This window comes from Chanodichthys erythropterus, chromosome 24, assembly GCF_024489055.1.
Source record: "Chanodichthys erythropterus isolate Z2021 chromosome 24, ASM2448905v1, whole genome shotgun sequence".
Classification (NCBI taxonomy): Eukaryota; Metazoa; Chordata; class Actinopteri; order Cypriniformes; family Xenocyprididae; genus Chanodichthys; species Chanodichthys erythropterus.
In genome coordinates, this window is record NC_090244.1 from 1,278,952 (window position 1) to 1,296,453 (window position 17,502).

Consider the following 17,502-nt stretch of genomic DNA (forward strand, 5'->3'; position numbering starts at 1 on the left):
TAATGTGTTACTTGTAATGTGTAACTTTATTCGTTACATCAGAAAAGTAATTTGATTATGTAATGCACATTACTTGTAATGTGTAACTTTACTCGTTACATCAGAAAAGTAATCTGTTTATGTAATGCACGTTACTTGTAATGCGTTACTCGTTACATCAGAAAAGTAATCTGATTATGTAATGTGTTACTTGTAATGTGTAACTTTATTCGTTACATCAGAAAAGTAATTTGATTATGTAATGTGTTACTTGTAATGTGTAACTTTATTCGTTACATCAGAAAAGTAATTTGATTATGTAATGTGTTACTTGTAATGTGTAACTTTACTCGTTACATCAGAAAAGTAATTTGATTATGTAATGTGTTACTTGTAATGTGTAACTTTACTTGTTACATCAGAAAAGTAATCTGATTATGTAATGCACGTTACTTGTAATGTGTAACTTTACTCGTTACATCAGAAAAGTAATCTGATTATGTAATGCACGTTACTTGTAATGCGTTACTCGTTACATCAGAAAAGTAATCTGATTATGTAATGTGTTACTTGTAATGTGTAACTTTATTCGTTACATCAGAAAAGTAATTTGATTATGTAATGTGTTACTTGTAATGTGTAACTTTACTCGTTACATCAGAAAAGTAATCTGTTTATGTAATGTGTTACTTGTAATGTGTAACTTTATTCGTTACATCAGAAAAGTAATCTGATTATGTAATGCACGTTACTTGTAATGCTTTACTCATTACATCTTAAAAGTAATCTTATTATGAAATGCATGCGCTTGTAATGCATTACTTTATTTGTTACATCAGAAAAGTAATCTGATTATGTAATGCACATTACTTGTAATGCGTTACTCGTTACATGATAAAAGTAATCTTATTATGAAATGCATGTGCTTGTAATGCATTACTTTATTTGTTACATCAAAAAGTAATCTGATTATGTAATGCACGTTTTGCTTTAATTGTTACAGCAAAAAAGTAATCTGATGTAATGCATGCTACTTGTAATGCATTATTACCCCCAACATTGCTCATTTCAGATGAGATTTGAAAACACCTGATTGCTAGTTTTGTCTGAAACATTAATAGATCAAGCAGATTTCAGTCTGAGCTAAATTTGCCCATTTTGAACATAATCACAATTAAGCGTTTTCTACACAGTCTGAGTTGGTTTCCACAGAGTTGAACCTCCTCCAGATCTTTGACAGAATCACATCCCCATGTTCTGATATTAAAGACACACAAAGTTCATCTTGAAGTTCTTCTCTGTCTGTTAGTTGAATGGAAACAAACTCAATTGCGTTTGCAACATAGACTGTAAATAAATATGTTTGCAATAATGGAAGCTGTATTATACTATTTGTATATATTTTATGGTTTTCACATAATTTTATATATCTTTGGTTTGTTAACTACACACAGTAGAACTAACTTCAGTTTAATACAGTATATCTCCAGTTATGTATTTGTGTCCACTCAAGTGGACATCTGAAAATCTCTTTGCCTAAGAACAATAAAAACACATAAGAAAAATTCCCGGTTGTCATAGGAATACATGAAAGGGTTAAACTCAAAGTACGGAAGAGCAGTGATTGGAAGCCTTTAGAAACTTTCGAAACGCCACACGCTGGTGACCCCTGTTGGTCAAAAGGTGTAAATGCCATGACTGTGACTGTGAGGTAATGAAACTCCGGGCCTCACGGTGGCAGTAAACGCGGAGGGCCTGCGCGATGACGTCATGCTGCGGAAACGGAAAGACGCGTTCTCTTTTCCGCCTGTGTTCGCAGCTCCGCGACACATGTGCGAGTTAAATCATAATAATTGATCAAAATGCGTATTGAGAAGTGTTATTTCTGCTCGGCTCCGGTTTATCCGGGACACGGAATGATGTTTGTGCGGAACGACTGTAAGGTAAAGACTCGATCGACGCCATTATCAGGATTATTCCTGTCGTGTGTGATCGTGTTTATATCAGACCGACACTGATGGACTTGGTTTTATATTCGCACAAAGTTGGTTTTATATTCGCACATTCGGACATCCTTATTCAATAGCCTTGTTAATCACACTACACTGGACATTCACAAGTAAATATGCCATTAAAACAATACTTGCCTATTTTGATCGACTGTGAAAAATGTTGTAAATTGACAATCGTTGGTTGTCAATATCATGTCGCTGCTTAAAATTCGCAAACATTAATTTATTGCACATTTATTGGAAAGTCTGAATTTATCAGAAGTCCGAATGTGCGAATATAAAACCAACTTTACCGAAGTCACTGATGGGCATTTAAGTGTCTAACATTGATTATTATTAACGAATGACATATGTGTTTTTGAATGAGTTCCTGTATTCGTGTATGTGGTATTTACAGTCGAAGTGTTGAGAATACATGGTAAAATGCATATAAAGGAGAAAACATGGTAAAACCATGTTATAATTTATAATATAATTTTATATAATACATAGCAATGTAATATCATTTATATAGTAAAATATACTTTTATTTTTACTTTTCATAAAATGTTATATTTTAAAATGTGTTATAATGTATAATAATAGCTTATATAATAAATTAATATAATTTGTTTTTTTAATGTGTAATGTAATTTAATAGAATACATAATTTAATAATTCATAATAAAATATTATTTTATTTTTACTTGTATTACATTTTAGATTTGTATTATTAATGTTTTTATAATGTATAATATCATTTTATATAATACATTATTTATTATAGTAATTTATATAATAAAACATGCTTTTTTCTTTTATACAATTTTATATTTATATTTTATAAGTGTTTTCATAATGTAAAATATTTGTTATAATTTAATATATTTTATTTAATAAAGTATTTATTTTTACTTGTATTAAACTTTAGATTTTTATTATTATAAATGTTTTATAATGTATAATATCATTTTATATAATATATAATTTACTATAGTAATTTATATAATAAATGTATATATAAAATATTTTTACTTTTACAAAAAATTTATTTTTATAAACGTTTTTATATTGTATATAATATTTATAATATAATATAATTTTTATATAATAAATAATTAAAATAATTGTATAATAATAATACTTTTTTCCCTTGTGGAACATTGTAGATTTATTTAATTTTAAATCTTCTATAATGAACTAATATTTTTTTAAATATAATTTTAATATTTTGCCACCATTCTATCATGTCCAAAAAAGACGATATTTTGGCGGTACGATGGTACTCTCAGTGTGAATCCTGACAGATGTGTGTTTGTGGCTTTGAAGATGTTCAGGTTCTGCAGGTCCAAATGCCACAGAAACTTCAAGAGGAAGAGAAACCCAAGAAAGACCAGGTGGACCAAAGCGTTCAGGAAGTCCGCGGGCAAAGAGCTGACGGTGGTGAGAGACCCGACTCTTTTTTTGGACTTAGTTTTTGGTCTTATTTCTTAGTTAATTCTGTTTCAGTTCTTGAAATCATATTAATGATGGTGATTGTGTCTGACAGGATAACTCACTGGAGTTCGAGAAGCGCAGAAATATTCCTGTCAAATACAACAGAGAGCTCTGGAGCAAGACGGGTGAGTCCGAGAGCAGCAATGTGGCGGTAATAAAGTTAAAATGATCAACTCTCAATCTGAACCGTGTGTTTGTGTTGAACAGTGGAGGCGATGAAGAAGGTCGAGGCCATCAAAAACAAACGTCAGGCGCGGTTTATCTTCAACAGGTGAGTTGGACATATTTTTACATCTGTATTTGCCTTTGTTTTGTGTGTAATATTAGTTGAAACATTGACACTAGTTATGTTTCCATCCACTTATTTTTATGGACATTTTGGGATATTGCATAAAAAATGAATGGAATGGAAATGTGCATAAATTCTTAATATTGTGCAATTGAGGCAGACAATTTCTTTATTTCGTAAGCGCATAAATTATGGTGGAAACACATTTAACGAATTAATTCCTCAATGCGCAACACAAATCTCAGGTGACTGCCTCAGCAGAGGCTGTGATTGGATAACTGGACTAACCAGCAGAGAGACCAATCACATCACAGCATCTGAGATGGGTTGGGGGTTCTGAAATGCCTTGTTTTGTCTGATGCTCTGAGACGAATTCATTTATGATGGAGGAAATAAAGAGCCACTTTCATTTTTATTACTGATAATTTATGCAAGAAATTTCCCAAGAAGTGATGATTTAGTTCTCTTGAACACATGGGATGGAAACGCTGCTTTATTCGCAAATATTTTTGCCATATTTAAAATTTTCACACAAGTTAAATTAACAATGTTGAATGGAAACCATTTTAAGAGCTGGTTTTTCATATTTGATGGTTTGCATCATTGATTCTGTCATTTTCTTGTTTATTTCTGTTGTTTAAACTGCTATAGAAATAAAGCTTGCTTGACTTGAAAGGGTCATGTGTTTGTGTTTCTGAGCTCAGAAATCCAAGGATTGTTTTAGTTTTGAGTTTGTGAAGTGTTCAGTCAGTAATTTGATTCCTCCATGTGGTTGAAATTTGCATAATTTCCATGATCATTTCCATGTTTGTGCAGGTTGAAGAAAGGCAAAGAGCTGGAGAAGGCGGCAGACATCAGCGAAGTCAAGAAAAACATTCACCTCATCAAAGCGCCACACGCAGGTAACGGACGCTCGCGATTCTGGATAAACCGAGAACCAAATCAGATAGATATCATGATTCTGAATAGACTAAACAAAATGTCATGTCATTTCAAAATGGCAGTCTATTTAAAAATGTTACATTTGAATGAAAAGGTGGCTTGAATGATTCAATGACTCACTCATAAAGACTTGTGTCATTGCTGGATGAATCAGCGCTTCTAAGTGAATCACTAGAATGAATGATTCAATGACACATTATTTAACAGTCACGTGTCGCCACCTACTGGTGTAACAATGTCATTGATACAATCGTTATTTTAAGCGTCAAGTTGGTGATTTGCTCTATTTTGTTCATTATTGTAGACAGCAATGTTTATATCCAAAACTATAAACTTTTACATTTAATAGACTGAGTTGAATCACTCATTTAGGAATAAGATTTGGATGGGTGTTTGAATCGAGCTAGCCATCTTTTATTAATAATTAATAATCGTGCCACACAATGTGACGTCTGTATCCCAAAAAACACTGTTCTCACGTCAGACGTCTCTATTCAGGTCAAGCCAAGCAGCTGGAGGACAAGATGGTCCAAAAACTGGCAGAAGACGTGGAAATGGATCAGTGAAGCGAAGAAACTGTACATTTGGACTTTCAGAATATTTCTGCTTTGAAATATTGAGAATTAGTGGTGCCATCACTCCTGATCTACATAAACATGAATATTCATCAGAATCCAGGCGGAGTCGACAGGACTTATTTGCATGTTTCTTCTGCAGAAATCCTTCTTGTTACTCTAGTGGCTAAAGATTATTTTGGACATCAAGTGTCGTGTGTTATAACTGTCCATACATCTGATCAACAACACTTGAACTCGGTGGAATTTGTGCAAAATCTTAATTCCAATAAAAATCTTCAAATACGGTTTTGATCTGTTTGAAAGTGTAACATTTAATTTTCATGTTTGTATATGCATAGTTATCAGCTGAAAAATATACATAATTTTGTCAACTTAATTAGGCTTAAAACATTGTGATGCAAAAAAAGTGTATACTGTATATTCAGTACCCGGACTATAAAAGCACAAAGGTTTCTTTCTTGAAAGTAAATAAATTAAGAAAAGTAATACGATTATGAAATATAATTACATTTACTTAAAAATGCATTTGTTTCGCAATATTCATAATCATATAAAAATGTCTAATTGTTTGGTTTCTTTAAATGAATGTGAATTATGAAGACTATATAGATCTATATGGGCCATTCTACAGAACTGATGTAAACTACTGTCCCACAACCAAAAACATTTAAAAAGAACAGTAAAATAATCATTTATTCAAATTTGAGGTGTCCTTCTAGTATCTATTGAATCCCACTCATCATTCTGAGTTAAATGAATTCAAAAGTCTGAAAATCTGTGTGGAGCTTTAAGGAACGTCACTACCAAACACCTTTTTCTGCAATTAAGCAAACTTTTTTGGGTGTTATTCCATGAAATGTAGTTTTTACGTATAAAACAGTGCTAGATAACATGTCCTGATTGTCCTCTCTGAGCTAGGTTTAAAAGTATCGAAAATTGTCACTACCGAAACATGGTGAAGTTTCGGTGGTGACATCGCTTTTTGGAGGTTATTCGATAAAATTTAGTTTTTATGTGTGTACAACTGTGATAGATAACCATGTGCTGATTAACATCTCTGAGCAACTCAAAAGTGTCTAAAATTGTCACTACCGAGACTTCAGCACATGACTGTTTCAGTAGTGACATCATTGGTTTGGTAGTAACAAAAGAGAACATATTGTTTATTTGGGGAAATAAAATGTCAGTACAGTTATGCAAATCAGTTGGTGTTTTAGTATGAGAGTTAAATTATGTCATGTGATGCGGTCACTACCAACACATTACTGTCACTACTGAAAATGTGCAGTCACGACCGAAACATGGGATTTATTGTCAAAAATAAAGACTAAGATGTTATTATAGTGTTTGGTTCAATGTATTCAAACTAATGAATCCTTCACTTTGAAATCAGTTTGATAAACTTTATAACTTTTACAAAGATTTGATTCAAAATACAACAAATCTCATAAATTACACTTGAAATATTGATAAAATTGGTATTGTTTATTTACATGTGAAGTTTTTAAAAAAAAAATAGCAAAAAATATATTTACAAGGCAGATGTTAGTAGATCAATGTAACTTCTTATTAAATTATTGTGTTTCGGTCGTGACAAATTTGGGGAGAGGAAAACAATTCCAAAACGTTCTGAAAATACAATATGGGAATTAACTGTACAATTACTAGAAATGAGAACCCTGGATAATATACAGTTTGAAAACATACAAAATTTGTGGAAAATGACATTTTTTCAAGACGTTTCCAACTCTGACTTTAAACCAATTCTGTAGAATGACCATTTGTGTGTGTGTGTGTGTGTGTGTATAACCAGTGACAGAAAAATTAGATATGGAGAGAAAACATGAGTCATAAATATGAAGTTTAATGAAGTGAGACCAACGGTAATCATTTTACAGTGTAACAGTTAGACCCAGGTAAAGGCAAATTTAGCAGCTTCATAAAATGGCTCATATTTAATGGTTCCAGTCACTAGCTAAACGTCAATATGTGACATTGTTGAAATGAAGTTCTGAGAGTTATATTCATTCTGACACCTGAGATAAAGAAAGGGAAGTGAAACTGGATCCCAAAACCCAGAACCTGATATTAGATCCAAAATAAAAAAATAAAACCAAAACAAAACAATTTTTTAAAACCGAAATGTAAAAAGAAAAGCTTAACACAAATACAATTTTTTTTTTAAATATTGTGCCATAATTTACAAATGATTTAGTCAATGAACATAAAATAATGTAAACATTCCTATGAAACACTTTATATACTTTCAGTGGAAAATAAGAAAACTGCACATATTGCAGTTATTGTTGCAAATTCAGTAATACACAATTAAAAATATGAGATGAAAATGATATGAACCATAAGTTATGGATGGCTGCTTGCATCAGATGATCAGCCAAAATATGTAACGTTTTCATTATAAAAAGATAAAAAGGCACTGTTTATATTATTGAATCTTTACATTTAGTGCAACTATATTCCTTTAAAAACGCTTTCCTCGAGTATCTGTGGCATCACAGGCTTATTTTGTGCTTCCTCACGAGATCTTCGCAGGGCTTCCAGACGCAGTAGAGATCCTGCAGTGTCCTCACGTCCTCGGTGGCGTCGTGCGCGCCGTACGACTCTCGCAGGAAGTGCTGGACGAGGAAGGGCTGTGAGTATTTCTGCAGCTGAAACATCTCTCTGCTCAGTCCCAGCGTGTCCACACATCCCGACACCGCGCGCTCAAACTCCTCCAGCAGGCAGAAATCCTCCAGGACGCGTGTCAGGATGGGCCAGTCGAAGCGTTTGCTGTTGTGTCCCACCAGAAAGGGTCTGTTGAAGGTCTTGAGGAAGGAGATGAAGTCGGTCAGAGCGCGTCTGTGAGGGACGGTGCGCACGGGACGCCGTTTGAAGAGCAGAGATTGACCGTCGACGGTCAGACCCGTGACTCGAGACGCGCCGTCCGTCATACTGCAGCGGGGCAGGAGGTACGCGTTGAACGTCCGGTCCCCGCTGATGGCCGACAGCTGCACGATATCACATGCAGACGTGTCTGAGAAGAGGGGAAAAAGATGTTAGAAAAATTAAAAAAGTTTCAGGCATTATGGGATGGCATTTTATACTTATTAAAAAATATATTTTTACAGTATTTTATTGTAGAATTACATGCATTGTGCTATTATTTTTCACTTATAGTTAACCGATTACACTTAGACATTATGGGATGGTATTTTGAAAAAAAAAAAAAGTACAACTAGTATATCAAAATGCCATCACATAATGCCTAAAGAAACTAATTGGTTGGTTAAATAAGTGGAAAATATTATATTTAAAAACTTGTAACTGTACAGTAAAATATTGTAAAATATATATATTTTTTATTTTACAATATTTTACTGTAGAATTACATGCATTGTGTTTTTAAATATAATATGTTTACACTTATAGTTAACCAATTACATTTTTTTAGGCATTATGGGATGGCATTTTGATATATATATGTATGTATATACATGTACATATATGTATGTTATAAAGTGTATAAAATATATAAAAATGCCACCACATAATGCCTAAAGAAAATTAATTGGTTTGTTAAATATAAGTGGAAAATATACAGTAAAAAGTAAATAGTATACAGTATATTGTAAAATAATTTAAGTATAAAATACATTTTACAATATTTTACTGTAGAATTACATGCATTGTATTTACATGCGTTAACCAATTCATTTTCTTTAGGTGTTATGGGATGGCTTTTTTATATATTTTATACTCAACAATACTGTTTTTTTTTTTTTTTAACTGTAGCATTTTGGGTGACTATGATTTTCATACTTTAAACTAATTAGAGACAATTTTTCAGCTATGTGAACAGCCATTGACGGCCTGGAGATCGTATCTCCGAAAACGTCTAAACAAATTTTAAAATAGGCGCTATGATTAAATATAAGTCACAATTCAGGTCTAAACAACTACATTCTCGCCTAAAAAACTCTTAAAACTACAGTTCGTGGTACAACAAGTAGTATTAGCAAAAATTAGGTTGGATTTGCTCGGCTGCCATGACGGTTACTTCTAGCGGAGTGATACAGATGGTGAAAAGGTAAGAGTGCTGTTATCACTGAAATATTGCATGGCTATCAGCCAATCAGATTCGAGAACCAGAAAGAACTGTTGTATAAATATATATATATATATATATATATATATATATATATATATATATATATAGTGCTGTTAAATCGATTAATCGCATCAATATATTTTCTTCATTGTCGAATCTGCGGTTCGAAGCGCGTCAAACCACCAAACTGCTGAAATCATGTGACTTTGGCACTCCGAACTGCTGATTCGATACACCGATTCATAACACTCTGAATCTTCCTGAAGCAGTGTTTTGAAATCGCCCATCAGTATATAAGTCGATATTTTGTTTTTTTTGCGCACCAAAAATATTCTCGTGGCTTTATAATATTAATATTGAACCACTGTACTCACATGAACTGATTTAAATATGTTTTTAGTACATTAATGGATCTTGAGAGAGGAAATGACATTGCATCGGATTTCATCAAAAATATCTTAATTTGCGTTCCGACAGGTGTGGAACGACATGAAGGTGAGTAATGAATGACATCATTTTCATTTTTAGGTGAACTAACCCTTTAATGTAGAGTATGAAAGTGATACTTGTAGTCGTAAAATGCCACACAAACAAACTTTAAATGATACCACTAATAAAATGACTTGTTAAAGGGTTTATAAGAGAGCTGTACCCAGTCCAGTGGTCTCCAGGTCAAAAAACACCGGCGTCTCTTCATCGCAGATCATGGCTTTATCTGTTAAAACAGACCAGAACAATCTCACAAAACACTAAAACACAGGTGTTGTTGTTGTTATTATTATTACTGTGACATCATGAGAACACGAATCAGTCTTTTGTTGTTAAATGAACAGACTGAAAGTATTATGCTTATACTGTTGAAGTCATGATTACATGACGCTGCTCTTTTACCCCTTACACAACTATGTTTAGCACAGTGAATCTCTGTAAGGAGTGAAACGACACAACAACAGCATGTTTAACCCTTCAACAAAGCTTTTGTTTGAAACGTATTGAACAAATGTGAAGAGAAAACACGGGAACTCACCGCTCGCGATCCACCGGAACAGTCCCAGCAGGACTCGAGCGATCGAGCTTATCAGGGACACGATCAGACCCATCAATGACTGTTTGGGCTGATTTAGCACAGATTTCTCGCGTTTGGACTCTTTCATTTTGGTGTCTCAGATCGGTTTCGTTTCTCCTCAGCGATCACATTCGCTTTTATTATGAACTGATGATGAGTTTATGACGAATGAGGCTGCGCCCTCAGGAGGACGAAGACTAGTCAGTAACGCTCACCATGGCAACTGAAGTTTGTATGTTTGTTTGTTTGTGTTACCACAGTTGGTAAGTTTATGTTACCACAGTTGTTTCTTAAATAAAAATCGCGTTATCATACAAAAACACTTTTTAAATTTTTTTTAATTAAAAAAAAAAAAAAAAAAAATGAGACCCCGTATTATCTGAATATGATTTTACTGTAGTAAAACTATCCTTGTTATAATAAACCGAAAGTTTAGCACGGTGCCAGAACATTATTTTGAGTCATAATTTCAATCGGGGAGAAGTTTGTTTTATATAATACAAGTAAAACGATTCAAATGATTTAATCAAATGCTTTGTTCTGCCCAGCAACAGACACGCCCACTTTGTTCTGACACGTGACTGAAGTTCTAGTGAACCTTTGAGGGGGGAAAAGATCTGTAACGTTATTTAGTTTATCATATTTTAATTAGATTTTACAGTATGGAAATAACATAAAATTGCAGAAATGTGGGTGTGAACGTGTTAAAAGAAAGGTAAATCCGTTCTACTTAAAATAAAACATAGTTAAAGTAATTAAAATAAACATGATGACAATGACATGAGTTTCACTCACACAGATTACAGAAAGGCTCGTCCATATGTCACTTTAGACAAGTAGACTTTGTTTCGACAATTATATGATGATGATAATAATTATGATGATTAAAATAATAATAATTATGATGACAATAATGTTATGGTAAATTTTGGTTGAAAAATATTCACCTCTTATTAGACATTATATATCTGGAAAAAAGGAAAACATATGCCAGGTTTATTTTCTTTCTTTTTTAATAAGACAATGATTATTTTCTTTTTACATCCTTACACATTGATTTACACATTAAAGAAATATTACACAAATTGCACCGTTTACAACTGCGCTCACGAGAGCACAAACACAAAGTTAGAAAGCACAAATTTGCAGACTGTCTCGGTCCATCAAAACACACAGCGCAGGATCATTCAACATAAAATAATCGTCATACGCGAGATATTACATCCCTCAATTACATCCCTTGTTTTTAAACATACAGCCCGAAACATACTCAAGTGCGTGAGCGCACATGCTTCTAGCTACGCAGGGTCACGTGCCTTTGCGTTCTGAAAAGCGCGCGCTTAGAGCATAACGGTCAGGTTTTTTTTTTTTTTTTTTTTTTTTTACCTCAGTTTGAAGATAATTAAGTTAACGTTAGACTGTTAACATGTTTATAGCTAGCTATCTAAATCCGGTTTCACGACAGACATCTGAAGGTAAGTACTAAAGCCACATGTTAAATATGTACGGAACTGCATTCGGGTTTGCGTATTTTGCATAGAGTATGTTTCCGGCCTTAAACACGATCTTAAATACAGTGGCTGTAAAAGAGAAACTTTGACAATAGTGTGGCATGCTACAGTGATTACATTCACTTATGCAGGACGCAACAAACAACCGTTTCCTTCTTCCCGCCAGTTTTTGATTATTAGTGGACTTAAGGTTAAGATAGTACCTACGTATACTTCTCAAAACATAAAAAACATAGCTTAAGTCTTTTGTGACATTGCACCATGGTGATGATTTCTTGCAACAGGCTATGATATGACATAAATATAGACATAGATATCTGTAACAGCACATCAAAAAGGAGTAAACAGCTTCTGGAGACACATTCCCTGCACATAAACAGCAATGTTCACTGTGTAAACTTACTATAGTTTATATTAAAGCTTTGAGCTTTTTGCTGTTATGTGTCCTTGTTTTGAATTTAACTGCTATAAATGGCCATGTTAAAGGATTAGTTCCCTTTCAAATGAAATGATAATTTAGTCACCCCCATGTCATCCAAGATGTTCATATCTTTCTTTCTTCAGTCGAAGGTCAAAGTTTGAACTAAATTGTCATATACAATATGCTAGTGCAAGTATATAACAATTAGTTCAAACTTTGACCTGTGGAGGGCAGTAATACATTTAGCAGTGTCTACACTGCTGGAATTCTAATAGAGAAAAAGAAGAGAGCTAGTTCAAGATGAGCATTTATGGTTAAAATGTATAAATTTTTTTTTTTTTTTTAGAAAATGAGTGATGGTTTTTCCAGATAAGACCCTTATTTCTCTTCTGGGATTGCGTAGAATGCTTTGAAGTTGCAAAGAAACCATAATTTTGACCTTCAACCGTTTGGAGTCCACTGAAGTCCACTATATGGAGAATAATCCTGGAATGTTTTCCTCAAAAACATTTCTCCATTTCTTTTCGAATGAAGAAAGAAAGACATGAACATTTTGGATGACATGGGGGTGAGTAAATTATCAGGTAAATTTAATTTGAAAGTGAACTAATCAGATTAAAGGGTAAAAAGCACAGCAGAGGACCCTGTTATAGATGTTTGTGATAAACTAGCCCTAAATTAAAATGAAAAGTTTTAACCAAAAAGTATGTTGTGGCCAAGAGAACTAAATATGTGACTCCGGATGGCACAGTGGAACATTACACCAAAAAATATATTTATATACTCAAATTTCACAATAAAATATCAGCATGTATAAAACACAATATACTTTAAAAAAGCAATTTACAAAAAAAAATGACAATAATATTTTTCAAGTCCTGATTTTGTTGCACATAACACTGAGGAAAAAAAGGATGAAACAAACAACAGCGATTGAAATTACAGCAAAGAATCATTTGAGGTTACGCACATCTGACTTTTCATCCCTATTCATCCTTTTGATTTTTCATCTGAAGGGAAAATGTGTTTCTGGAACCAAAATAAAAGGGAAAAAAGAAAAACGTGGATGAATCTCACTATAGTACATGTCCGGGTCAGATTTCACCCCACAATCAAAATGATTTTGCATAAAGAAAACAAAAATTGTTTGGTTTATGCAACAGAACTGTTTAGGAAAGAAATAAGACCTGGACCATGTGCGTTTTTGTCAGACTCACCCATAAGAAACTCAACATACAGACACGGACACCAGATTCACACAAGTTTTCGATCTGCAACACAAAAAGTCGTTATTTTCACACGGGTCAACCAGCAGCACAGGGATTTCAGCTATTTACACGATTCATTCGACCCTTATCAATAATATAATATTATTTTACATATTTAGCACTTTATCAAAGGTTTTAATCATAGAGTGAAAACAAAATGGTAGCAATACGGCATGCAGTCAGTTGAAGTCATGTGACCTCTCATTGGCTCAGTTCTGTAAACATGAAAATGGACATCACAGGTTGATCAAAAAAAAAAAATCAATCTTTCCCTGTTCAACTCTTCTTAGAATCTGTGGTGAAAAACGGACCGGTCCAGCAGGTCCACTTTACAGTCAGTAGGTCGTAGATTATGGGTGCGTTAATTTTTACACCATTCTTCCTTCCTTACATTTTGTTCACTGGAAGGGCGGGTGACTCTGCAGTGAAAGGCTGTGGTGGTTGATTTCCAAGCTTTTCTCTTTCACTTCAAATGTTATTTATTGGTGTCTCTGCTTTACCAGCTCCAGCTAATATTAGACAGTATCATGGTCACACCATGAATTCATTACTCCCGTACAGCACTAAAGGCTGAGAAGAACCGAATTCATGCTCTCTCCTGCGGCCGCCACCTTCCCCCGGCTCGCGGGACTTTGGTGGGCAGCTTCGGTTCCCTCTGGGCCGCGGACGGCTTTTCTCAGAGCTGGAGGCACATCGGGTGGTCAGGGAAGCCTGTTCTGAGCCCTCCTGGTCGGGGAGAATGTGCAAGTCCCCGCCAGGAGAGGTGGAGGAAAACAGAGGCCCGGAAGAGGACGAACGGAACCGATAGTGAGGCGTGGACGACACGGAGGAAAGCGAGGCTACGGCAGAGTCCACAGAGTCCAGAGATTCGGGCTGACGCCGTAAACCACGTCTGCTTTTGGACTCGGACTTCCTCCAGCGTGTTGCCGACACTGCGCCGAGGTTTTTTTCTAAAAGGGAGACGTTTGACACTACAAATCATGTGCAAAACGTAAAGGGTTAGTTCATGCAAAAAACACAATTCTGTCATCATTTACTCATCTACAAATGAAGATATGTTTAATGAAATCTGAGTGGTTTCTGTCCCTCTATTTAAAGTCCGGCTAACCAATACGAAGTTAGTAAGGATGCATGATATATCGGCCACAATATCGGTATTGGCAGATATATGTTTTTAATGCTATTAATGCCAATATATCAGTTATCGGCTTTCAAATATAGAGAATTATCGGTTATCGGTATCAGCCAAAATGTTCATATTGGTTCATCCCTACTTTTAAGATCCAAAAAGGTCATAAATGTGTCATGAATCAAATCTTGTGAAGAAATAGAATTGCTTTATATGATGAACAGATTTAATTTAGGCTTTTATTGACATATAAACACACACATAGAGAACATTGCATCATCACAGTGGTTAGATGCAGATATAAGCTTAAATTAAATCTGTTTATCATTGCAATTCTATTTCTTCACAAGACTTGGATTAAATGTCTTGATTCATGACACATTTATGACCTTTTTGGATCTTCCAAGTAGGGATGCACCGATATGAAAATACGATAACCGATAATTCTTTATATTTGAAAGCAAAAAAAACGATATATATAGATAAAGTGATCGTATCTCTTCACAAGATTTGGATGAAACTGCTTGATACATATGGATTAGTTTTATGATGACTTTATGGCATTTTTGGATCTAAGTTTTGGCTTAGGACAGAAGCCTCTCAGGTTTCTTTACCTTAAAGTATTAGTTCAATTTCAAATGAAAATTTCCTGATAATTTACTCACCCCCATGTCATCCAAGATGTTCATGTCTTTCTTTCTTCAGTCGAAAAGAAATTAAGGTTTTTGATGAAAATATTTCAGGATTTTTCTCCTTATAGTGGACTTCACTGGCCTCCAAATGGTTGAAGGTCAAAATAATAGTTTCAGTGCAGTTTAAAAGGGCTTTAAATGATCCCAGACAAGGAATAAGAGTCTTATCTAGAGAAACGATCCGTCATTTTCTAAAACAAATTAAAAATGATATACATTTTAACCATAAATCCTCATCTTGAACTAGCTTTCTTCTTCTTCTTCTTCTATTAGAATTCCGGCAGTGCTGCTAAGTGTATTACTGCCCTCCACAGGTCAAAGTTTGAACTAATGGTTATATAACTTGCACTAGCATATTGAATATGACAAATTTAGTTCAAACTTTGACCTGAGGAGGGCAGTAATAAACTTAGCAGCGTCTAAAATGCCGGAATTCTAATAGAGAAGAAGAAGAAGAGAGCTAGTTTATCAAGATGAGAATTTATGATTAAAATTTATAAAATTTTATTTATTTTTTAGAAAATGAGTGATGGTTTCTCCAGATAAGACCCTTATTCCTCGTCTGGGATCATGTAGAGCTCTTTGAAGCTGCACTGAAACTGTAATTTTGACCTTCAACCGTTTGGAGGCCACTGAAGTCCACTATATGGAATTTTTTTTATCAAAACCCTTAATTTCTTTTCGACTGAAGAGAGAAGGACATGGACATCTTGGATGACATGCGGGTTAAGTAAATTATCAGGAAATTTTAATTTGAAAGTGAATTAATCCTTTAATTTGTGTTTTAAAGATCAACCAAAATCTTACGGGTTTGGAATGACATGCGGGTGAGTAAACGATGACAGAACTCTTTAAAACTACCACTTGCTTTTAAGCTTTTGCAAACAAAATAGCACCGTTACCCCATTGATCGGACATGGCACCTTCTGACTCCATGAGGTTTTCCGAGCTGTCTGCTGTTCCAATAGATGCTTCCGACTCCAGCATCTCATCATCGGACGCTCTTGGATCCAAAGCCAACATCTCATAGGTTAGTTCTTCCCTAAAATTAAGTGATAATGAACATAAGAAATCCATACAGGAAAAATAAACAATAATCATGACACAAAAGGTGTTTACTAACTTCTCTTTCTGCAGGTTTTCTATCTGCATAGTCAAAACTTTCTCTTCTTGCTGCATGGCCGCTTGCTGCTGCTCACTCAGCCCAGACTCCGCCCCTTCCTCGCCCGACTCCTCCCTTTCCGTCATCCGAGGGCTCAAGGGTGGCGAGGGCGTGTGGCGACCGCTCTTGCGTAAACGGGCCTTGCCCTGAAGAAAACAGCAGACCGGAGCATAAGAAGCGAGTAATCAATGATTGAAGTTGGAGTCACGCTACACTTTGTGAAATTACTTCAACATATAGAAAACAGGTAAGTAGGAATTAATATTTACAGTTAAATATTTTTAAATTAAATGTGAAATTATTTGTTAAAGGTTTTAAAAACTTATTTAAAAGTTTATGTAAATGTTTAAATGTTACATTTAATTAAATAGTAATTGGAATGTAAACGTTATTTAATTTAGATTTTAGTTATAATCAAGCAGCAAAATATTATAAACTTATAAAAAAAAATAATAATAAAATGTATGTATAATTGCAGCCTAAAATTTTGTAAACATGTATAGACAATAATGATAAAAATACACATATACACACACACAAATTATGTTTATATACACTTTATATAAAATATCTACACATATGTGATTGCATTACTTGTATTCGCATATGAATGAGTAACACACAAAGTCTAGCATGACCACACCTTACACGAGAGAGACAGCACTGCAGTGAGACGCAACTGCCTAAAGACAGACACACACTAACACACAGTCACTGAGCTTTACCTTTTTAACTGTGTTTGGCTGTGTAATAATGCAGCGAGAAGCAAATGCAGGAGAAATAAAAGAGGAAATGTTAGTAATATGGCAGCATGTTGCATGTGTGGTTAAAACAAGACAAACCAAAAAAATAAATAAAACAGAACATGA

The 17,502-nt window shown here is 34.2% G+C and overlaps 2 protein-coding genes across 17 annotated transcripts in view; one reads left to right on the forward strand and one right to left on the reverse strand.

Annotated features, from left to right (window-relative positions):
* The first annotated feature begins 1,756 nt into the window (after positions 1-1,756).
* rsl24d1 (ribosomal L24 domain containing 1) lies at positions 1,757-5,560 on the forward strand. The gene is made up of 6 exons (XM_067379920.1): positions 1,757-1,922; positions 3,300-3,413; positions 3,520-3,592; positions 3,675-3,738; positions 4,573-4,658; positions 5,197-5,560. The coding sequence occupies exons 1-6, from the start codon at positions 1,842-1,844 to the stop codon at positions 5,262-5,264; spliced, it is 486 nt and encodes a 161-aa protein (XP_067236021.1). The 5' UTR covers positions 1,757-1,841; the 3' UTR covers positions 5,265-5,560.
* Positions 5,561-5,703: 143 nt separating this feature from the next.
* myo9ab (myosin IXAb) overlaps positions 5,704-17,502 on the reverse strand; it is a 104,149-nt gene continuing 92,350 nt past the window's right edge. For 8 of the 16 annotated variants that reach the window (XM_067379913.1, XM_067379905.1, XM_067379911.1 and 5 more), the window contains 4 exons: positions 16,595-16,779; positions 16,374-16,513; positions 10,037-10,099; positions 5,704-8,310 (listed from right to left, as the gene is read on the reverse strand). In XM_067379913.1, the coding sequence (XP_067236014.1) occupies positions 7,790-8,310; positions 10,037-10,099; positions 16,374-16,513; positions 16,595-16,779 (909 nt within the window). In that variant the 3' untranslated portion in view covers positions 5,704-7,789. Of the gene's footprint in view, positions 8,311-10,036; positions 10,100-10,552; positions 14,622-16,373; positions 16,514-16,594; positions 16,780-17,502 lie in introns of those variants that run through there. The other 8 variants (XM_067379917.1, XM_067379919.1, XM_067379912.1 and 5 more) reach the window with 5 other exon arrangements.